The sequence below is a fragment of the Ornithorhynchus anatinus genome, chromosome 7 (assembly GCF_004115215.2).
Source record: "Ornithorhynchus anatinus isolate Pmale09 chromosome 7, mOrnAna1.pri.v4, whole genome shotgun sequence".
Taxonomy (NCBI): domain Eukaryota; kingdom Metazoa; phylum Chordata; class Mammalia; order Monotremata; family Ornithorhynchidae; genus Ornithorhynchus; species Ornithorhynchus anatinus.
In genome coordinates, this window is record NC_041734.1 from 38,761,290 (window position 1) to 38,785,770 (window position 24,481).

Genomic DNA, 24,481 nt, shown 5'->3' on the forward strand with positions numbered 1-24,481 from the left:
TTTTTAAGTGCTTACTATGTGCCAGGCACTGTACTAAGCATTGGGGTAGGTACAAGCAAATCAGGTTGGACACAGTACATATCCCACATGGGGCTCACAGTCTTAATATTCATTCAATCATATCTACTGAGCGCTGTGTGCCGAGCACTGTACTAAGCACTTGGAGAGTACAATTTGGCAACAGATAGAGACAATCCCTACCCAACAACGGGCTCACAGTCTAGAAATACCCATTTTATGAGGTTACTAATGCACAGAAAAGTTAAAGGATTTGCCAGAGACCACACAACAGACAAGTGGCAGAGCTGGGATTAGCACCCAGGTCCTTCTGACTGCCAGGCCCATGCGCTATCCACTAGGTCATGCTGCTTCTCTCATTATTTTCCAAAGTACTTTTACATTATTCATCGCATTTTCACCTCATGAAATCTGTGTGAAGTAGACAGGGTATGTATTATTATTTCCATTTCTTTGAAGAGGAAACTGGGCACAAAGAAGTTTAGTGACTTGCTCTAGGGCAACAACAGGCCAGTGCCAAAACAAAGGCTGGGACCCAATCTAACTTTCAAACCACTAACAACTCTTCTCCTGGAACCAGTATTTTACAGGTTACTTTCACCTTGTTTCTAAGGTTCTGTAACTCAATTATGTCCTCTTCAATAAGATTAAATACTGATTAAGAAGTATACAAAGTTCTCACTCAGAATTGTCGATTTGGTAACACAAGAGAAACTATCTGCAAAACGAGAGGAATGTGAAATTGCCAAGTAAAACTGGCATTTTCTATTTTTCTTTATTTTGCCTTCAATACTGTCATGAAGTCCCCTTCTCTGGTCAAATTTTAATCTACTTCACTTAAATAACCAATTTAATGACAACTAAGACGATGTAGATTTATTTTTAAAATAGGGTACTTTCCTTCATACGTTTGAAAACAAAATAAGTCAAATACCGTCAGTTGTCCTACAATGTAGGGGGTGAATTCTTGAAGAACTTCACATTAAGTAAAACTCACATTCTGCTATTTCCCACCACAATTTCTCCCAACATGGCATTGCAGACTACCCAAAAAGGTGCACGTGAACAGAAGAATGATCCCTAATTATGCTGTTGCTGCACTGTAGCCAAACTGCAAAGTGGAAGATCTGGCTGTATTCGAAGGAGTAGACTAAAAACAACATTCGTGAATAAACCCAGGCCAAATCTACGCCTCACACCTCACCACCCTGAAGCCATGAAAAACAGAGAAATAGCACAAAAGGGACTGAGATATAACTTTCATGAAATAATGCAATCCCTCTTAATGCATTTTATCATGCTACTGAAACCTGGACAGTCTTGAAGTACGACGAATTGCTATACTTTAATCAGAGCTTAGCCTGCCTAATAATAATAATGATAATAACGGTATTTGTTAAGGGCCAACTGTATGCCAAGCACTGCATACTAAGTAAGCACTGGAGTAGACACAGAAAAATCAGGTCCAAAATGGGGCTCATAGAGAAAGTAGGAGGGAAATCCGAAAATGAATCCCCATTTTGCAGATGGGGATTTTTGATTGTGTCAGGACAGTCTGAGTAATTTTCTGCTATTATTATTATTGTCTATTAACTCAAACTGTCATGCTGAATCTGGCTGACAAATTAATTACATGAACAGCCTCAGACATGCAGTTATAACTTTACAAGGTTCCTTTAAATAATTCTAAAATATAAATTCAATCACTTCAATCATATTGAAAGTAATGTTAATCTTCAGCTTCGACATACTATATAAGCTTTTATAGTTCATCCAGAAATAGACTGGCTTTGGGTTAATGAACAGAGCTCATTGCTTTTTAAGCTTAATATTCTAAGACCACACGCAAAAGCAGTATTAATGATAAATAACTAAAGAGGAAAAGCACTTGATTTTAATCAAATGGAAAAATCTTTGAACTTAAACTTGCTCTTCATTTGTTCTAATTACTATAGGCATTGTTTACCAGACAATATAGTTCATTTCTCACAAGTTAGAATTTGGCTATTTCTTTATAGCCAAACTGAAATTTTATGGGTGATATTATACCTTTTTAAGTATTTTTATTTCCCAGATGAGTCATACAAAGTTATAAAATATCAATTCAGCAAATAAAAACTACTACTGCAAGATACACGCGTTATGTTTCTTTATCAATGCCGCTAGTCAAACAAACCTAGCATCTTGAAGGTTTTATTCATTCATTTTTAGTCCAATAATTTTACAAATTGTTTGAAAGCCATTTTATCAATGTTCAATTTGCATTAATTGAGCAAATGACTGAAGTACTTTTCCTCCTTATGTAAAATCATTCCCAATTTCTGGGACAAATCTAAAAACAAATCATGGAGAAAAAAACAACAGAGACATTCATTCTTACAAACCTGAAGCCTTCTGTACTACAGAACCAACAGGAACACCTATGAATTAAAATGTACAAACATATACAGAAATAAAAATGGGACCATTTTGAGAGTCAGTCGTTGGAAAGAAGAGTGAAAATGGCATGAAAGGGGGAAAACCTTTGCAGAGATGGAAGGATTTCTCAAAGGGTGTGATATGGTCAGTTACCCTTCACAAGTTTGCTTTTCTCATATAATGTTAACGTTGGAAAATTTTGCACAATTTGAGAGTAGTGCAAAAGTAAGAATATTGATAGTGTAGGCTAAAGCTGATTAATACTAAAAGCCACTTATTATATAGAAGGGGAAGAGAGAGGAGCATTCACAGTGAATCCCAGCATGGCCCAGTGGATGGAACCCGGGCCTGGGAGCCTGATAGTCATGGGTTCTAATCCCGGCTCGTCCACGTGTTTGCTGTGTGACCTTGGGTGAGCCACTTCACATGTATCTGACCTGAAGATCTTGATCCCAATGCTTTAATACAGGGCTTAACACATACTAAGCACTTAAAACATATCACAGTCAACAGCATCCCAGAATTCCTTATTAATAATAATTATGGTACTTATAAAGCGTTGTCCATGAGTCAAGTGCTGTTCTAAACGCTGGGGTAGACACAGTTAATCAGGTTGGACAGAGTCCCTGTCCCCCACAGGGCTCACAACCTTAATCCCCATTTTTCAGATAAGGTAACTGAGGCACAGAGAAGTGAAGTGATCTGCCCAAGGTCACACAGCAAACACGTGGCAGAGCCGGGATTAGAACCCACGACCATCAGGCTCCCAGGCCCGGTCTATATCCACTAAGCCACGCTGCTACTTCAGGCAGGGCTCTCCCTAGAAAGAAGTTTCTGCCTTAATCCTACCTATCTTTCTGGATGACAGAAATTTAGAATCTAGTTGACATTACATCTGGATCTATACACTCACAAATTAAATTTATTTTGGGCCTCAAAATGATACTGCAGTCTAAATATCCAAGTATTCTGGAAGCGGTCCTTCGACCTGAAATATCTGGATATTTGAAACCACACACTTTAGCCGAACAGTTTCTCTCTATATACGGGGGTTTTAGAAAAAGCAAAGTGTTTCCCTTCTCTCCTCATACTGTAGCTCAGACATAACACTATTTGAGCCCTGAAAGAAACAGGGAGGAGGGTGGTATCTGAAACGCAGTGTAGACACCACAGTTGCAAGGACTAACCGAGATAACTAGAGCACTATTGCAGAAGCTCGAGGCCCGGCGCTTCTGACTGAGCAACCCAAATCATCCCCGTGAAAGCCAAGGAAAAGAATGGTTGCAGGAGCCCAGGTTAGCAGTGCAAGTTCCCAGAGCTATCAGGGCCTTTCTTCCGAATTCATTCCCTAGTACACCTGTCCAACGTGGGAAGCTTCTCTTTCGGGTAGCATTTGTGCTCCTCTTTGTAACTAAATGCACGGTAAAGTGAACAGCCTTCGAATGGGCATATACAGTGATTTACCTGTACTGACTCAGTCCGTCTCTTTCTTCAGCTTGCCTCTGCAAATGGCCTGAACTCTAAACGTCTAGTCAGACTCAATTGGCCTTATTCTATATGTTACTTCATTATCCTACTCTGATATTTTTCTCATTCACTATACTGAGCACTGACAGAAAAACCCTCTTGAGAAAGTGAGTTTCTGCTTCTAACATTTTTCCCCAAATGTTTCATTAAAAACGCTAGGGCCTCCGAATGTGTTCACTTTTTCCCTGAGAATTTTCTTCTTAATGCCCTGGCAGCTCTTTTACTGCATTTCAAAAAGGTAAATATGTTTGCTTCTTTTATGAAAATTGAAGGTGTCCTCTTCTAAACACTCCCAAGATGCTTTAACTTTTTCCTTCCCACAGTACTATGAGGAAGGTTTTGTGTTATGCATGTTAGAAGCTTAGAACAATACTTTCCATATCAAGAAACAATATTTCTTACCAACTTCTCTTTCTTCTGCTTCAGCAGCCAGAGCTTCTTTCTGACTCAATAAAAGATTCCGTTCCTCCCCAAGTTTTGTTCGTTCATATGTCAGCAACTGGAACTGTTCTTTCAAGTTCTCCAATTCGACAACAAGATGGTGTTCCGACTTTTCTTTCTGGCTCAGCATCTCCTCTAGGGCAGCTTTCTCTGCTCTATAGCCTTCGATGATACCTATTATAAAAGGAATGCTTATTATTATTATTTACTGCATTCACTGGTAGGGGTGAAGATTCACAGACGGTAAGGGACATTGCTGTCCAATATTGAGAGTCAAAAATATGCAGAATAGGATTACTAGCATAATGGCATTTATTAAGCAATAAAACAATATGAGGGGTCAACAAATGCCAGATACAAGAGAATCAGATCAGACAGTCTCTGTCCCTTGGCTCACAATCTGACAGGTAGGGAGAACAGAATAAATTTTCGCCATAAGGAAGCAAAGATGGGGAGAGGATAATTAATCAATCAATGGTAGTTACTGAGCACCCACTGTGTGGTGAATACTGCACTAAGCGTTTGGGAAAGTACTATACAGTAGAGTTGGCAGATGCAAACCCTGCCTACAAGGAGACTGAAGAGTACAGGAGGAAGCAGACTTTAAAATAAATTATTCACAGAGGAAAATAGAAGAGTAAAAGAATATGTTACTTAGTGCTGTGGAGCTGGAGTGAGTAACAAGATGGTTTAGTGGGCCCACACAATCGTGTGCGCGGTAAGAGCTTAACACCCTAAGTATTATTATTACTAAGACATCATTTCAAGACTAAAAAGAATTGAATAAATATTAAATTGAGAAATGTTTATCAAGTTACAAAACAGATTCAAGTTCTAGGTTCAAACTCAATTATTTATTCAGGGTCATATCAGTTTCTCTTGCCTTTGTTACAATTTTCTATTTTTAAAATGAAAGGAGGGTATGAAGTATTAATGACCCCTGATACTATTTGTTTCTGACATAGGAGCTAGGAACTGAACCATTTGAAAATAATTTCAAATACTATGTGAAAAGTCCCATTCTTCTCTTAAAATCCTCCTAATATGGAGGAACTACATATTTTCTTTATTTACACTACATTATGGTCACCTCTGAGATTCAATATTTTTGTAATATTATGCATCATATATACGCATATATGATAATATATAACATATATTATGATATCTCTAGATTGTAGAATCCTCTCTAGACTGTAGGATCCTTCAGGGCAGGGAACATGTCTAACTCTGTTGTACTGTACGCTCCCAAACACTTAGTTCAGTGCTCTGCACACAGTAAGCTCTCAATAAATACCACTGATCGATTGACCAATTATGTATAAAATCCTCACGATCATCACTGCCTGTATTGTAATTTATCACTTGTATCAGGACCTTGGATATTATGTACTTGGATACTTATTTCAGGCACTCACTGCTCCCAACCAAGTTTGACTCACATGACTATGCTGAGGGAACAAAAATTTGGCTTCCTTGTCATGTACACTCTGTGAGACTATGCTCTTCCTACAACAGCCTGAGTGAGCAGTGTGGAAAACACAACTTCTATGGTAAAAGTAGTTCTTAACCTGCTGGTTTTATCCTCACTTACCTTCGGCTTTATGAAGCTCCACTGTTAGTTGGTTTTTGGCTGTACTTTCTTCATTTAGGCACTCCACTAATTCCTTATGCTGTTTTACCACCTGAGCAATCTCTTCATTTTTCCGATTGAACTCTTTCTCAAACTGAGAGTGAATTTCACGTGTTTCTTCCAGCTATTAACAACACGCAATTCAAATCAGGATTCTCTAGCACATGGTCTTCTTGCATAGCTCAAGATCATCTTCAATAGATAAAAACTATGAAACCTTACAGATCTTTCTCCAGAAACGGTTGTAATGTTAATGTCATTAAAAGTATGCTCATTCAACTAAGGAACCTATCGTACTAGATTCCAAATGCAAATGTTTATTCAATAGTATTTATTGAACGCTTACTATGTGCAGAGCACTGTACTAAGCACTTGGAATGTACAAATCAGCAACAGATAGAGACAGTCCCCGCCCACTGATGGGCCTAGAGTCTAATCGAGCAGTTAAACGTTTAGTCTTCACAGACTTTAGAAAGAAGTCAAACCCCCAACCAATTCACCCTAACAAAATGCCACACTTCACAATGGTTTATAAAATCGGTGAGGGTACAGTAGTGTTGCTAAAAAAAGGTTCAGTGACCCTTGCTTGCCATCTTGGACGTGAACCCTAAATAGTCCTGGGCTTCACATAACAGCACCTGTTCTTTATTTGTACTGTAAGGCTCTTATTCATTCATTCAATCATACTTACTGAGCGCTCACTGTGTGCAGAACACTGCAATAAGTGCTTGGGAGAGTACAATACAACAACAAATTCCCTGCCCACAAGAAGTTATCCAGGGTGACAGGATCACATGATGGCTCCTAGAGTGGGTTTAAAAGTGGACTAGTAGCCCTCACTCTAGGCTTCAAGGCTCTCCATCACCTTGCCCCTTCCTACCTCTCCTCCCTTCTCTCTTTCTACCGCCCACCCCGCACGCTCCGCTCCTCTGCCGCCCACCTCCTCACCGTCCCTCGGTCTCGCCTATCCCGCCGTCGACCCCTGGGTCACGTCCTCCCGCAGTCCCGGAACGCCCTCCCTCACCTACGCCAAACTGATTCTCTTTCCCTCTTCGAAACCCTACTTAAAACTCACCTCCTCCAAGAGGCCTTCCCAGACTGAGCTCCTCTTCTCCCTCTACTCCCTCTGCTATCCCCCCTTTACCTCTCCGCAGCTAAACCCTCTTTTTCCCCTTTTCCCTCTGCTCCTCCCCCTCTCCCTTCCCATCCCCTCGGCACCGTACTTGTCCGCTCAACTGTATATATTTTCGTTACCCTATTTATTTTGTTAATGAATTGTACATCGCCTCGATTCTATTTAGTTGCCATTGTTTTTACGAGATGTTCTTCCCCTTGACTCTATTTATTGCCATTGTTCTTGTCTGTTGGCCCCCCCCCCCCCCCCGATTAGACCGTAAGCCCGTCAAACGGCAGGGACTGTCTCTATCTGTTGCCGACTTGTTCATCCCAAGCGCTTAGTACAGTGCTCTGCACATAGTAAGCGCTCAATAAATACTACTGAATGAATGAATGAATGACTAGTGCTTCTTTAGCACTGGCTTTAGCTGGTTGTACCAAATACCAATTATCTTATTTAACCCGAAGCAAAGGCACGGCAAAAATGTTTTCAATTGAAGAATGGTTTATAAACAAGATGCTTGCTTCATGATCTTCATCTAGACCTTCCTCTTTTGTCCATTTTTGCCAGCCATTACGCTCACCATTAAAACGAGAATGGTAAATGGTAGATGACAATAGGTCAGTGCAACAAACAGTAATCACTCCTTAAAATAAATACTGGGTGATAAATATTGTGGATAGGGAATATATCTGTTTATCGTTATAATGCATTCTCCCAAGCACTTAGTAAAGTGCTCGGCACACAGTAAGTGCTCAGTAAATACAACTGAACAAGCTTTCCTTTGTAAAATATCTTTTACAGGTATGACTATAAACGGTTGAAATAAACCCTCACTTGTTTAGTGGAATCCAAAATCATCTCCAGAAGATTATCCACAGCAGCGCCAAGACTCTGGTAAATTTTTTTAACTGGTTGTTCACACTCCAGTGTACCTTCTGGGTTCATAAAAAAACTTTCACATAAATGACTACTTATTTCAGCTACAGAAGATATCTGCTCATGCTCAAGTAATGTCTTGCCACATTCAGGTAAAGTTTCATGACCTCCAGGAGTTGTCACTTTACATTCAGGCACTACATCACTTCCAGGTAATGTTTCATCAAGTAACTGACCTAAAAAAAATTAATGAATAAATACACAGGTGCATTAATTGGATTCAATATCAGAACCGGAGGGCTTCAAAGCCAATAAATCTCAGTAAAATAAAGGAATACAACAATGAGTTTGAAGTCCAGTTATTTCTTTCTAGCTGAAAATCTCTCAAGACCGAAAGGACAAGAGACGAGAGCTGGTTATTTCTTAGGATTAACCACGACAATTTATATTTTAAAAAACCATCGTGTCATTGGCTATGGTTTTTAAATAGCTGATATAAAATGAGATATTATTGTAATTTTAGAGGCCAACAGGTTCAGAAAGTTTTTTCATTCATTCTGCCCACTTACATGCTTTGAGTGCAAATCTCTGATCTTTTTTAGGGCTGAAGTGTGAAGAGTCAGGAAATGAGGGTAAAGTACAGATGGAGATAAAAGTCTACATATTTCTAGGGTTTGGGATAAATAATCCAAATGTTTCCTTGATCCTGGAGGGGCTAAGATACATCTCGCCCAGTAACAGCCACTGGGAGTGGTTTTAAAGGATTGCTGATTATCTAACAGAGCTCTCTATAGGTCTGAATCAGTCCGAATGAAGTTCTGCCATAGAGTTTGGTCAGGGAAAATCTGGGCACAGCTACTCAGGGCAACCCCAGAGCCTACTATAATGAGTGGAGCTGCTAGAATGCAAGAGGCAATTTCCACACACTACAAGTTGTTGCAGATGATTTCCTGGAACAGTTAATCATCCTCCAAACCTCAAAGCATCTCGAATAAAAAACTGCCCAGAAGACAGTTGCAAGACTACCCCCGGTCCTGTTTGAATCTACCTTCCATTTGGTTCAGGCTGGACCCAGCTTCCGTAACAACGGTTACAGATATTGAAGAACTTAAGGGTTGTGGAGAGAGTTGCAAATTCTGTCTTAAATATTGGTAACACCTAGGCAAACTTTTGACTAATTAGTCAATCTGTACTTACATGAATCCTGGGATGACTCTCCTTCTCCCAGCAAAGGATAGTTTTCCTCCCCAAAAGAATCGATACCCTCAAGGCAGTGACCGATTTTCTTATGGATATGGCTCTTCATGGCAATGACAGCTTGGATTGTTTCGCCGAACAAATTCAAAAGTCGCTGATTGGTTTCCTGTAGTGTTTTCCTGAAATGTAAATAATGGGTATTTTGAAGAATATTGCTGAATAAAAACTGTTTTGCCAATTTGACTTTCTAGTAGATTCTATAAGGTTTTAAGAATCCTTTGTGAACTGTCATTAAAAAGCAGAGAGCTTAGAGAGTCTACATTTTCTCCTTTCACTCTTCATCCAGCTAAAAACTAAACTTAGGGCCCTTTTCTGCCAAGGACACAGAGAAATAAGATCAGAAAGTCATCTGGGAGACGGGATGAATAAAAATAATCCGAGAACAATTTATGACCACTTGAAATGGGGACTGAGACTGTGAGCCCCATGTGGGACAGGGACTGTGTCCAACCCAATTTGCTTGTCTCCCTCCATCCCAGGGCTTAATACAATGCCTGGCACGTAGTAAGCGCTTAAACACGTAATAGTTATTATTTGTTGCATAAGGCAGAGGTACCAACCGTTCATTCTGAGACAGTTCAATATCCGATCTCAACATAGATATCAAGTTAGCTCCTTCCTGGTTTTCCCTTTTACGTCGTTGCTGGAGTTTTTCCAATTCAGAAGTCGTCTCCTCTATTTTTGCATTTAAGGACAATATTTGGTCGTGCAACTGTTGAGAAAGAAATACTTATATAAATTAAGAGGACTATATATAACTGATATCACGTGCTGAGTCCTCAACCTACAAGTTTCTATCACATGTAAATCCACCTAGGGAAGGAAACAAAAATCGATTCATATTGGAAAGACGGAGGGGAGCCACTGCCAACGGGTTCTGGAATGAGGCAGAGGCCGTGCCCCGGCTCGATCACCTTGCCCCCTCCTATCTCGCCTCGTTACTCTCCTACTACAACCCAGCCCGTACACGTCGCTCCTCTAAACCTAACCTTCTCACTGTGCCTCCATCTCGTCTATCTCGCAGCTGCCTCCTCGCCCACATCCTGCCTCTAGCATGGAATGCCCTCCCTCCTCAAATCCAATGACTACTTGCTTCAAAGCCTTATTGAAGAAAGATCTCCTCCAAGAGCCTTCCCTGACTAAGCCTTCTTTTCATCTTCTCCCAGTCCCTTTTGCATCACCCTGACTTGCTCCCTTTATTGACCCTCCATTCCCCACCCAGCCCCATAACACTTTGCACCTGTCATTTATTTATATTAATGTCTGTCTCCCTCCTCCAGGCTATAAGCTCACTGTGGGCAGGGAATATGTCTGCTTATTGTTATACTGTACTCTCCCAAGCACTTAGCACAGTGCTCTGCGCATAGTAAGAGCTCAATAAATACGACTGAATTGAATAAACAAACCGAAAAACAGCAACGACAAAAGCACGGGTCGGCTCAACTCCCATCCTCATCGGAGTGGTCTTAGAGAGGGGAAATGTTGTTTAAGTCCCCCTCCTAAGCACACGTGTTAATAAGAGGTTGCCCTTCTCCTCGAAAACATAGTTCATTATCACTGCCCCCCGAAAAATCGGAGAAGCGCTGACTTTGAAACAATTCAAACCAAAATGGGCAATCTGGCACTTATTCTTTTATACCCTTTCTGGAGTATTCCGCTTTACTTACACCCCTGGATTCCCCCGGCTATTTTCAAAATCACTTGATAATGAGCTCCATAAGGGCAGGAAACATTTGTCTAGCTTCCGTTGAACTCTTCCAGGTGTTTACAATCAGTAGATGCTCACCGTACTCTTAGTACAGTGCTCTGCAAACGGGAAGCACTCAAATACGACTGAATATCATCATCAGATAGTACTTACTGAATGCTTACGGTTTGCACAGCACTTTACTAAACCCTTGGGGGAGTTCGATATGGTAAAGAAACACAATCCCTGCCCTCTTGTCGGGGAGACCGACTTTCAATTACAGGGAGGGGAAGCAATTGAGTGTAAAGATATGTACATAAGCACTGTTGAATTATGGACTCGGTGCATGGGTGAAAGCAGTAGGGAGGGATGTTATGATGGGTGAGCGTTCTAATCCTCATTTTACAGATGAGGTAACTGAGGTCGAGAGAAGTTAAGTGACCCGCCCGAGGTCACAAAGCAGACAAGTGGTGGAGCCGGAACTCACGAACTCACGACCTTCTGGGTCCCAGGCCCGTGTTCTGTCCACTAGGCAACGCTGCTTCTCTCCTTCAAAGCTCTTTGAAAACTCACCTCTGGGATTAAGCCTTCCCAGATTAATCCAATCATTTCTTGGTCAAGTCATTCACTTCTTCATAATTATATGTAGCTGGGCATAAATTCTGATATTTGCACACTATAATTTCTTATTCTGGATGCTTGTACTTTCATCCAATCGTATGCTCACGTGCTTGTCTTCCCGGTAAGACTATAAAGACCTTAAGGGCAAAGACCATGTCTTATTTTTCTTTTCCAACTTCCTTCCAAGGTGTTCCACGGTTTCGCCCAAGTCGGCACTCGAATCACACGGAGGCTGTTGACGGGAGAACCAAAGTGCCCAACTAATTCCACTCACCTATTTCAACGTTTGCTATTTCTTTGATGTAAGCAAAAGACCGTTATCAATTGGTGAAATATTATCTAGAAATGACAGCTGTTAGGAGATAATGCCGGATCACTCTTGCTGTGCGCTCCAGTGAGGAATCCTCAGGACGACCTGTTTTCCACCGGCCGTTCAGACATTAGCAGAGGGGCTGTCATCTTGTTCCAAACTGAGTGGCAGGAGAGAGGCTCAGAGCAACACACAGCACTAGAGTTTGCTGCTACTGTCTCAGCCCTCTTTACCTAGCTGATGGTATCACGATTTACACGCAAATCACATGATACCAAACCAGCTTATTAGACTGTAAGCTCGTTGTAGGCAAGGAATGTGTCCGTCACTGTTATACTAGACTCTCCCAAATGCTTGGGGCAGTGCTCTGCACCCAGTAAGTGCTGTGGGCAGGGAATGGCACCGTTACTGTTCTATTCTACTTTCCCAAGCACTTAGTACAGTGCTCTGCACACAGTAAGTACTCAATAAATACAACCGACTGATCTCATCGCTTTGTGGTCCACACTGGCTTTCTCTTTCTTACATATACGGTAGCCAATTGCTGATATGTTTGAAAAGCTTTGTGCAAAATGGAATCTTTAATTTTAGGTGGATTAAACACTCCTGTTGGAGACAATAGCTCTGCTATATCTCCGTGAGAACTGTGACTTGTACTTGCCCGCTTAGGGACTATTATTATGCAGGGAGACAATATGGCCTAGCAGAAAGACCACAGGTCTGTACTGTACTCTTCCTACAGTCAGCACAGTGCTCAGCACACAGTAAGCATTCAACGCTACGGATGAGGATGACTAACGTCTGCGAGTCAACTACCAGCTCTATGTGGATGATTCCTAAATGTACATCGCCAGCCCTGATCTTTCTCCCTCCCTGCCGTTTCGCATTTCCTCCTGCTCTCAAGACCTCTCTACTCGGAGGTCCCGCCGACACCTTTAGAAGTAAAGGTCACCATAATCAACCAGTGGACTGTACTAGATGCCCGTTACGTGCAGAGTGTTGCGTTTAGCATTTTTAAGTCCTACTTTCTGTCCGGCCATGACAAGTGGGATTACCACGGACGTGTGACTTTTTGAGCCATCATTTATAAGCCACGGTCAGCATCATGTGGAACTCAGGATCACAGGCAATGAGGTTTTGCAATACAGTAGGTCCACCTGCTACAAACAGTGCTCTGCACATAGTAAGCACTTAACAAATACCAACACTATTACAAAGCAATACCTAGTAATAATAATAATAATACTTATGGTATTTTTTAAGTGCTTACTATGTTCCAGGCACTGTACTAAGCACCGAGGTGAATTTGCGAGCTAATATAACCACAGGAAATCCAAGCAGCTGCCCTATGGGGAGCAATGGAGAGACTCCATAAGCAAAAATAAAACACTAGAAGTCATTCTTCAGGTTTAATGAAGCCAACAACAAAATGGCATAGCTAGGAGGCAACCTATTCTACCCCAGTACTTACTACTGTGCCTGGCACATAGTAAGTGCTTAACAAATACCATTAAAAAAATTCACTCTGGACTATGAGCTCACTATAGACAGTGAATGTCTCAACTAGCTCTGTAATACTGAATTCTCCCAAGTGCTTAGTACGGTGCTCTGCACAAAGTAAGCACACCATAAATGTGATCTGACTGAGGCGGCACAGCCTAGTCCCAAGAGAACAGGGCAGGGAGTGAGTTCTAGTCCCGACTCCCCCACTTTCATGTTGTGTGGCCTTGGACCAGTCCCTTAACTCGTCTCAGTTTTTTCATATGTAAAATGGGGACATATGTTGTAAAATCTGAGTTCCATGTGGGACAGGGATTGTATCCAATCTGATTTCCCTGTACCTAGTAGATCACTTTGGCACGTAATGACACCGTGAAATTTTATAAACACAATTATTATTACTGGAAAAAATACCAGCTGCAAAATCCAACTGCCGTGCAACAATCAGGAATAATAATAATTACGGTATTAGTTAAGCGCTTACTCTGTGCCAGGCACTGTACTAAGCCCTGGGAGGGCCTATAAAAACATACTTCAGGAAGAAAAAAAATCCCTAAAAGACAGGGATTATGTCTACTTCCCACCTGTGTATTCTCTCCCAGCACTTAGTACCTTATTCTGGGAGCACTTAATAAATACTATTAATACTAGGTTGCATAGTTAACAAGTCAATAGCAATGCAAAAACTGCTCTTTAGGTATGCCTAATGCCGAACAAATTATTGTTCACATGTCTTTTCCGCCTTATCCACCCATGTATCATGTGAAGCTGCAGTGGCTAGATATGTATGGCCAGTGACCATAATGGAGAACCTCAATGGAGTATCACTTCTAGATTTCTACAGCGCTTTTTTCCACCCAACACATTTCCTAAGCATAATAACACTTATACAACAAAGAGAAAATGGAAAAAAGGGAAAGCAAGTTAAGGGAATCGGTAAGGGGAAAAAGAACACTGAATCCTACTGTAACATTCCAGGGTAAAAGTTTTGGACCCTGACAACAGCAGCTGATCATTACTGGAAAAAAAAAAATCTGCTTTATAGTCATTAGCCTTAACACAAAAAGTTCTGGACCACTTCAAAACCCCAACCTACACTAAACAGGCCAAGTAGAAAAGAAAAATACACTTATTGACATTAACAAACATCTTCAGCAACAAGTACAATTTGAAAGCTGTGGAAAAGAACTTACTGCAAAATGTGTCCTTAAAAATGCTTCCAATAAACCCACGTAGGAGCTACTTCCACATCAAATGCTTTTTAAACTCAGGAGACCCACAAAGGAGGAGAGCAGAGTAACCTTACTGCCTCACAACACGAAGATCAAACTAATCCTCTGTGAAAGATACACTTCACTTCTGACACTGAAGGAAGCTATTCATGGCTCCGATCGTGGCAACTTAAAAAGTACACCATGTGCCCTGCTATTTCAGGCAGTGTCTCTAATGCCTTTCGGAAAGACTGAAGAGAGCGTATTCTTCTCTCATTTCTCTCCAATGTGAAAAACAGAAGAGCCCATGAAAAACCGATTCTCTACAAAACAAGAGGACTGGAGGTAGATGGTCACGAGATAACTTTTATATCATCAGCGGCAATCCCTTGAATATGCCAAAGGACGATGTGATCTGTTGGTTCAACGGGGGCTAGAACTGACTGCAAACACTGGCAGCATAACTAGAGGAAGCAATTCCTAGGTATTTCCGGGAAACGTGGTCAAGGAAACAAAAGCAGAGCAACGGTAGCCAGAGAATATCTACAAAAAGATATGGCTAAGTAATATCAAAGGGTGTGTAGACATAGGTCAGAGAAGCAGCGTGGCCTAGTGGAAAGAGCAGGGGCCAGGGAGTCGGAAGGTCACGGGTTCCCAATCCCGGCTCCGCCACTTGTCTGCTGTGTGACCTTGGGCAAGTCACGTCACTTTTCTGTGTCTTAGTTTACTCATCTGTAAAATGCGAGTCCCACATGGGACGGGGCTGTGTCCAACTCGATTTGCTCGTATCCACCCCAGCGCGTTGTACAGTGCCTGGAACATAGTAAGCACTTAAATGCTGCAATTATTATTATTAAGGCAAAAACTTGTTAAACTGCAGCTGGAGGACCTTAGTTAGTTATTTAAAAAAAGCCTCCATCTGGGGCTCACAGTTCCCCTGGCTTGGAACCTCCTCCTTCCCCACAACAGACTACATCTCTATGTTCAATGCCCTTCTAAAATCTCCTTCCTCCAACAAGTTCTTCCTGATTAAATCCCAAACACCCTGGGCCATATCATTCAGTCAATTCTAGGGCTTTTGTATTTATACTAAATTTACTTTGATTACTCTACTAGTGAATACTTTTTCAGTGTCCCCCACTGCAGTATAACTTTCGTGCGGACATGGAGAATGTCACTCTATTCTGTTCCTCCCTAGCACCTAGTATAGAGCACGCTGCCAGACGGATGCTTAATAAATGCTTTCACCACTTCTACTGCTATTCACCTCTATAAAGTGTCTTTTGGGAAATGTTTTAAATGCACCGCACCTTCCTCAAAAATAGGTAACCACGATAGCCCCGCGGGTCATCGCCACTGATTCTATTTATCTTGATTCTATTTATTGCTATTGTTTTTGTCTGTCTCCCCCGATCAGACTGTAAGCCCGTCAGTGTGCAGGGATTGTCTCTATCTGTTGCCGAATTGTACCTTCCAAGCACTTAGTACAGTGCTCTGCACATGGTAAGCGCTCAGTAAATACTACTGAATAAATGAATATTTATTGAACACTTACTGTGTGGACTCCAGTAAGCCCTTGGGAAAGCACGCAACAACAGAATTGGCAGACACAATCTCTGCTCACAAAGACCTTAAGGTCTACAGGGGGAGAGAGGCATTTAAATGGATCAGGGATGGGGAAACAGTAAAAGTATATGAATATCTGCGTAAACACCGTGGATCTGGGGTGAGCATCAAAGCGCTTAAGGGGTACGCAGCCAAGTGCTTAGTCACTGCAGAGAGGAGAGCAGAAAGGGGACATAAAAGGATTTTGTTTGGGATGGCTTCTTGAGAGAGATGTACTTTTAGGAGGATTTTGAAGGTGAGGAGAACAGTGAACAGTCAGATATGAGGGAGAAGGGAGTGTCAAACCCAAGGGAGAATGTGGGCAAGGGGTTGATGATGGGAGAGATGAGATCAAGGTACAGACAGTAGGTTGCCATTAGAGGAAGGGAGTGTGCAGGCTGGGGTGTAGTAGATCAGTGAGGTTAGGTAGGAGGAAGAGAGCTGATTGCCTCCAACCCGACGGTAAGGAGTTTCTGTGTGCTGCAGAGATGGGTGGGCAATCGCTGGACGCTTTTGAGGAGTGAGAAGATATGGGCTTGTCTCTATCTGTTGCCGAACTGTACGTTCCAAGCGCTTAGTACAGTGTTTCAGATGATGGAGAAAAGGAAAACGGCTATTCCTCATCTATTCCGGCCCAGGAATCCACATCTGGGTCACAGATGCCAGTTGTCTGATTCTGTTAGAGAAGCAGCATGGCCTAGTGGAAAGTTTGGGGCTGGAAGTCTGGACACCGATTCTGGCTCTGCCACTTACCTGCTGCGTGACCTTGGGCAAATCAATCATATCTGTTGAGTGCTTCCTATGTGCAGAACACTGTGCTAAACAGTAGAGAAGCAGCGTGGCTCAGTGGAAAGAGCACAGGCTTAGGAGTCAGAGGTCATGGGTTTGAATCCCTGCTCTGCCACTTGTCAGCTGTGAGACTGTGGGCAAGTCACTTCACTTCTCTGGGCCTCAGTTCCCTCCCCCGATTAGACTGTAAGCCCGTCAATGGGCAGGGACTGTCTCTGTTGCCGATTTGTAATAATAATAATAATGTTGGTATTTAAGCGCTTACGATGTGCAGAGCACTGTTCTAAGCGCTGGGGTAGACACAGGGGAATCAGGTTGTCCCACATGGGGCTCACAGTCTTAATCCCCATTTTACAGATGAGGTAACTGAGGCGCCGAGAAGTTAAGTGACTTGCCCAAAGTCACACAGCTGACAAGTGGCAGAGCCGGGGTTCGAACCCATGACCTCTAACTCCTAAGCCTGTGCTCTTTCCAGCATTCCAAGCGCTTAGTACAACGCTCTGCACATAGTAAGCGCTCAATAAATACTCCCGAGTGAATGAATGAATATGGACTGAATGGCTTTTCAGAAAAATGATCTGGGCAGCAGAGAACCACGGTCTGGAGAGGGGAGAGATGAGAGGGAGGGAGGTCAGAGGGGAGGCTGGTGAAAAGTAGCCTTGCCTAGTGGATAGAGCCCGGGCCTGGCAGGCAGAAGGATCTGGGTTCTAATCCTGGCTCCGCCACTGTGTGACGTTGGGCAAGTCACTTAACTCCCCTGTGCTTCAGTTACCTCATCTGTAAAATGGGGACTGGGCTGCGAGCCCCACAGGGGACAGGGACTGTGTCCAACCTGACAAGCTTGTATCTACCCCAGTGCTTAAAAAGTGTCTGGCACATTGTAAGCATTTAATGAATACCTTAAAAAAAAGTATTCAAGGTGGGAAATACATGCTTGGATCAATGTGATAGTGTGATCATGGAGAGGAAAGGGTGGATTCTAGAGATGCTGTGGAGGGTAGAACTGATGGGATTTCAGGACAGATTGAAGGTGCTGATCCACACACTTATCATATCCCGACTCGACTACTGTATCAGCTCCCTTGCCTTCAGTCTCCCTCTGTTCCGATTCATATTTCACTCTGCCCCCTGAATTCTTTTTCTAAAGAAAATTCTACACACGCAAAAAACTCCAATTATTGCCCATCTATGTTCACCTCAAACAAGAGCTCCTTGCCATCAGCTTGAAGGCACTCAGTCAGCTCTCCCCCTCCTACCTGATATCGGTAATCTCCCAATGAAACGCAGCCCACGAACTTTGCCTCTTTAACACCGATCTTGTCTCTCACTGCCAACCCCTTCCTCACCTCCTTCCTCTGACCTGGAACTCCCTCCCCCGCCATATCCGACAGACTACCACTCCCCCCATCTTCAAAGTCCTTCTAAAATCGTACCTCCTCCAAGAAGCCTCTCGTGCCTAAACTCTTTTCCCCTCCCTTTTTGCCCTTTCTTCTTCATAGGCACTTGGGTTGAACCCTCTAAGTACTTTGATTCTCATTCCACCTTCACAGCAATTATACACGTATACCGATACTCTGACATTTTCTCCGAGTGGAATGCACTTCAAAGTCCACCTCCCCCACTGGACTGTAGGCTCTCTGAAAGCAGAAATCATATCTACCGTATTCTCCCAAGAGCTTAGTCCCACATGGAGCTCACAGTCTTAATCCCCATTTTGAGGCCCAGAGCAGGTAAATCACTTGCCCAAGGTCACACAGCCAACAAGAGGCAGAGCCGAGATTAAAACCCAGGTCCTTCTGACTCCCAGGCTTGTGCTCTAATGTTCATACCACCCCTTCCTCCTACCCCATTGCTCACTGTGATCTAACTTAATAATAATAATAACGGTTTTTGTTACGCGCTTACTATGTGCCAAGCACTGTTCTAAGCGCTGGGGTATATACAAAGTAATCAGGTTGTCCCACGTGGGGTTCACAGTCTCAATCTTCATTTTACAGATGAGGTAACTGAGGCACAGAGAGGTTAAATGGCCCAAGGTCACAGAGCAGACAAGTGGCGGAAACATACTTGGCTATGTACCTTCAAGATGAGGGTGTTAAACTACAAAAATAATGCTAAGGGAACACAATACTTACAGTTAAAATTCACAAGCTCAAAACGGTTGTACAAGAAATTACAAACCAATTGCCAGCCCACGGACCTTTGAGAAAAAGGAATGCTAAAAATGAGAAAGACAGGTTTCAATTCCTTGGAAATAGTTCCTCACTCTAATCTCATAAATAGAAACAGCGATTATTTGTGTGCTTTGACCCAAAACATAAAAAAACCTTTTTGGACAACTATGCCATGATTCTATCTATCTGAAAGAGGGTGTGGGGGAGTTTCACTGCTTCAAACAAGATGACAACTATTTCTGAAATGTTTACCTTCTGATCATGTCCTTGCTGCTCTCTCAGCTTGCTGAGTTCCTGCAGCTGTTCTAAATATTCTTCTTTTTGCTTCTCAGTTTCTGTGACATGAATATTCTGAAGCTCCTGTAGGGCTTTCTGATGCTGTTCCTCCATGTTCAGCACTTCTTCTCGTAACTTGTCCAAAGCCTTATGATTTTCTTCCTCTAGCAAACACCGTTGATTTTGAAGAGCAACATTTAAATTCTCCTATAAAAGTAGTCATGTGAAAAAGAATCACTCAGTCTTACAACCAAAGTTTGGCCCGCTGTAATGCTGAAGAATCTTTTAATAATGTGACCAAAGAAATTATGAACTTCTAGAAAAACAACATGCCAATGACTTTCAAACAGATTTTTCCCCCCTCTAAGTTTCCACATTCTCTTAAAAAAAAAAAGTAAAAAAAATTTTTAACCCACATTCAGGATTTTTTTAAACTTTCCCTTGTAACACAAAATTACCATTTTTAAATTTAAGATTACCCTATTCATATCCAATACTTCTTTATATCTTTACTGCATTCTCTTAAATTGAATAAATAAGTTTAATACATAACCAAAGAAATCAATTTCCAACCAGCTTGAAATCGGCTTGGTCACTGAAACAGTATTTTAAATTATAGCAACTTACTGCCTTTCCTTTTCAAAATTAGAAATGCCACACCTCTGAGCCTATAATTCACTAAGGAGAAAATATTGAAAAGTCCCAGATTCAAATACAATGTTTTTGGGTATCACATCTTAATCTGGTAAATTATTAAATTTAGACAAAGAAAAAAAGATGACATGCTAACCCTTGAGTCTGCGGTCATCAAGATTGAAGAATTAAAAAAAAGCATCTGTTGGGACATTATATCCTAGCAACAAGCCCTCATTCTGCTTCAGGAAATCAGCACAATAAAAATTAAGTGCCATTAACAACAACGAGCTCTCTAATACCAAAGGAAACTAGTTACCTGCAATTCTTTTTTTATTTCCTAAACATATTTCCAAAATATTTTTCCCATGGTTTTCTACACTTTGAAGGTGAACCCAAAAGATAATTACCCAATCGTTTCAACCAGTGCTAATATTCACATTACCAATTCTAAAAGACTCCAGGATAATAATTCATTTGGTAATTAACAAAAAATACCTAGTTTACTTCTAGAATCCCCAATATTACTGAAGCTGAGTTTTTCACTGACAGGCGTACCCTTGAAGCACTTGATACTGACCTCATCCTCAGCCCCACAGCACTTACATACCGATCCGTCATTTATTTATATTAATGTCTATCTCCCCCTTCTAGATCGTAAGATGCTTGCAGGCAGGGAATACGTCTACCAAGTGTTTCACTGTACTCTCCCAAGCACTCAATAAATACCACTGATTGACTTCGGGAACAGCACTAGAAGTGAAGGAAGAGGATTCATTCCCCTCTTTCTGCTTGATACTAGCAAGATCGCGTCAAGATTCACAACTTGCACCATTGATGTGAAAAAAATAAATCGATTATTTCAGAAAAATATAGGAGACCAATTTTTGGTGAATTTTACAACAGCAGTACAACAGATAACCGCTTTATAATAAAACATCAGAATCCATATATCTAGCTTAAGTTCCATATCCGAATTATCATTTAAAACGAACCACAAAAAAAAACGCCCAAACTTTCTCTTGCCACAAACTTACTTTCTAAAGCTAAATTATTATATCACCATTATTTGGTGCCTGGCAACATTCAAGATAAGGAAATGATCATGTCCACACTTTATTCAATAGTATTTATTGAGCGCTTACTATGTGCAGAGCACTGTACTAAGCACTTGGAATGTACAAATGGGCAACAGAGACAGACAGTCGCTGCCCATTAATGGGCTTACAGTCTAATCGGGCAGTTAAATATTTAGTCTTCACAGACTTTAGAAAGAAGTCAAACCCCCAACCAATTCACCCTAACAAAATGCCACACTTCACAATGGTTTATAAAATCGGTGAAGGTACAGTAGTGTTGCTAAAAAAAAGTTCATTGACCCTTGCTTGCCATCTTGGACGTGAACCCTAAATAGTCCTGGGCTTCACATAACAGCACCCGTTCCTTACTTGTACTGTGAGGCTCTTATTCATTCATTCAATCATACTTATTGGGCACTCACTGTGTGCAGAGCACTGTAATAAGTGCTTGGGGGAGTACAATACAACCGACACATTCCCTGCCCACAAGTTATCCAGGGTGACAGGATCACAAGATGGTTCCTAGAGTGGGCTTAAAAGTGGACTAGTGCTTCTTTAGCACTGGCTTTAGCTGGTGGTACCAAATACCAATTATCTTATTTATCCCGAAGCAAAGGCACGGCAAAAATGTTTTCAACTGAAGAATGGTTTATAAACAAGATGCTTGCTTCATGATCTTCGTCTAGACCTTCCTTTGTTCCAATAAAACTGTACAGGCCAGGGGAAGCTATAACTCCAATTTCCCTTTCCCAAATTTTGTTTGCGTTCTCCTGAACTGGGAAACTACAAGAAGCTCAAAACGACTACCTAATCAATAAAGTTTTCCAATTAATCAGTATCTGGGGGACTCGGACAAGACAGCCTGGAACTGTTAAACGTTTTGTTTAAATCTTTGAATCGTTTAAACTAAACCAAATTACGAGCTACGCACGAGAAAAGTGACGTTGAAAATCAGAGGGCATATTTACCCTTGGGCCTACCTTATGAACGTCTTCCAGCTCGGCAGCCATGGCTTTCAGTTTTTCACTGTGACTACTGGCCAATTCGACTTTTAGATCGTCTCGGGCGAGTTGAAGCTCTTCGATTTGCTTGAGTTTTAGCTTCTCCATCTCCTCAGCGAAGAGCTTCTCTACGGAGTCCTTCTCTTGCAATTGTTCCTCCAGACCCATCCGCAGCCTTTCTAGAGCCTGTCGGTGTTCATTCTGCATGGTCTGGATTTCAGACAGGTAGGATGACTCCAAAGAATCAAGATTGGCCAAGTGTCTGTCCTCCAGCTCCTTGATTTCTGCAGCATGCTTTACCTGCGACTCAGTTAACTGAGCTTCTATATGTACCCGGTGTTCTCTCCGCAGCGTATCTTGAAGTACATCCATCTCAGACTGGTGCTTTACCCGTAGCTCGGCCACCAGGGCCAAAGTATCTTGCTTTTGCTTCTCCTGGAGCTGACGATTCTGTAGTTGGAGTTCGGTGGCGTGTTTCCCCTCGAGCTCCTGGATGACGGCCTCTTGTTCTGCTGAGAACTGGTTAGACATTTCCTTGCCTTCTTCCAAAAACCTAAAGGTTATTCAAGGACATTCACCAAAAATAAATGTGCCGTCAGAGAAACACCAAAGAAAGCACGCACTAGATTTCTTATGAAATCAGCGCACTGTTACTGCATTCGAATTACGATGACTATTCCGTTAGCCTCCTCTCCAATCCTCACTTCACAGCGTTGCCCAAGTCGCTCTTCTAAAACATCATTCTGCACACATCTCCTCATGCCTCCAAAACCTCCGACGGTCGGCGATTCCTCTCCTCACCGAGAAGACTCTCCTTATCAGTGGCTCTTAGGCGGTCAACTCTCTCTCCACTATTACCTTGCTCCGCTCCCACGCTTTGCTCCTCACAAATCAACCTAGTCATCCTGTCTTGTGCTCATCTCTCTCACCACGACTTGCTCCTGTGCCCTCTCTTCTGCCTGCAGCTCCTTCCCCTTCGGCGTGGCTTGGTGGATAGAGCACGGGACCGGGAGTCGGAAGGACCTGGGTTCCAATCCCGACTCCGCTACGTGTCTGCTGCGTGACCTTGGGAGAGTCCCTTGACTTCTCTGGGCCTCAGTTACCTCATCTGGGAAAATGGGGATAAAGAATGTGAGCCCCACGGGGGAGAGGAGCTGTGTCCGATCTGATTAACTTGTACCATCCCAGTGCTTGGCACATAGTAAGCACTTGACAAGTACCCTAATTATTATTACTGTTACCATCACCATGGCCTTTCCGAAATTACACCACCTGCAAAGGTCTGCCTTCATTAATTTTGCCTCCTACCCTATGACTATTCCCCAGAACTGCGACTTCAGCACTTCCCGTCACCTGCCCACCTCGGTAACCTTTTCTCCTGCCCCCAAGTTTTTACGTTAATACCATTAAACTCTATTGCTTCCCCCTGACTGTAACTGTAGTGTCCGTCTACCCTGATAGATTGTAAGCTCCTTGAGGACAGGAATCTTGGGTACCATCCCAAGTGCTTATTCCATTTATTTACTGGGCCCCTCCTGTATGCACAGCACTGTCCTGAGCGCTTGGGACAGTACGAGGCACTACGCCGACACGATCCCTGCCTCAAGGAGCTTACAATCTAGCAGAGCACACTCTCTCTTAGTACCGTGCTCTTCACAGAGTAAGCAATAAACACTACTGGTGGATTAATGGTGCCGAGAAACATTTTCCTTGACCACGGTATCAGAGAGGTCACGACATCAGGAGCCTGTTCCTGCCATTAAAAGTGAGAGCTCATCTCAGAAAAAAAAAGATATTTTAAAACTATGTTTATCGAGGATCAGCAAATCCAGTCAACTCTTGATCTTCCAGGTCAACCTCCTGCGCCGGAAAAATCAAAAAGTCTGAAAACAGAAAAGCGACTCTAGCAGAGAAGGTTGGTGGTTTCAGCTCAGGTGTGCTACTGGGTTGACTGTTCTGGTGACGCGGTTAGCGGGGAAGTTTCCGGCTTTTCAGCATGGCTCTCCCAAGAAAGTTGTAGGGGGGTTTTTTTGTCTTGGACAGACCATCTGAACAGCTCGCCCAGTGATGCACCAGAGCCAGAAAAGCCTCGACCCTTCATGGTGTGAGCCACGGTACTAAAGAGGGTTAAACATCGAAACCTACTCAAAGCCACGATTCCTGCTACAAGGCCGACTCGGTCGTATCACCCCCGTACATCCTTGCCATGGGGAAAGGGCGCAGATGAGAAAAAGATGGGCCCGAATCATCAAGAGTATTTAGTTACTAATCCTTCAATAAGATGGTAAGAGGAGTTGAAAAAAAG

The 24,481-nt window shown here is 42.4% G+C and overlaps 1 protein-coding gene across 7 annotated transcripts in view; it reads right to left on the reverse strand.

The window, feature by feature from the left end:
• The window catches only part of PCNT (pericentrin), an 89,821-nt gene that overhangs the window by 48,607 nt on the left and 16,733 nt on the right, over positions 1-24,481 (reverse strand). For 5 of the 7 annotated variants that reach the window (XM_029069557.1, XM_029069556.1, XM_029069560.1 and 2 more), the window contains 8 exons: positions 22,156-22,729; positions 19,440-19,670; positions 9,851-10,002; positions 9,231-9,409; positions 7,992-8,269; positions 5,999-6,161; positions 4,366-4,578; positions 2,403-2,438 (listed from right to left, as the gene is read on the reverse strand). In XM_029069557.1, coding sequence (XP_028925390.1) covers positions 2,403-2,438; positions 4,366-4,578; positions 5,999-6,161; positions 7,992-8,269; positions 9,231-9,409; positions 9,851-10,002; positions 19,440-19,670; positions 22,156-22,729 — 1,826 coding nt within the window. The remainder of the gene's footprint in view (positions 1-2,402; positions 2,439-4,365; positions 4,579-5,998; positions 6,162-7,991; positions 8,270-9,230; positions 9,410-9,850; positions 10,003-19,439; positions 19,671-22,155; positions 22,730-24,481) is intronic. The other 2 variants (XM_029069559.1, XM_029069558.1) reach the window with 1 other exon arrangement.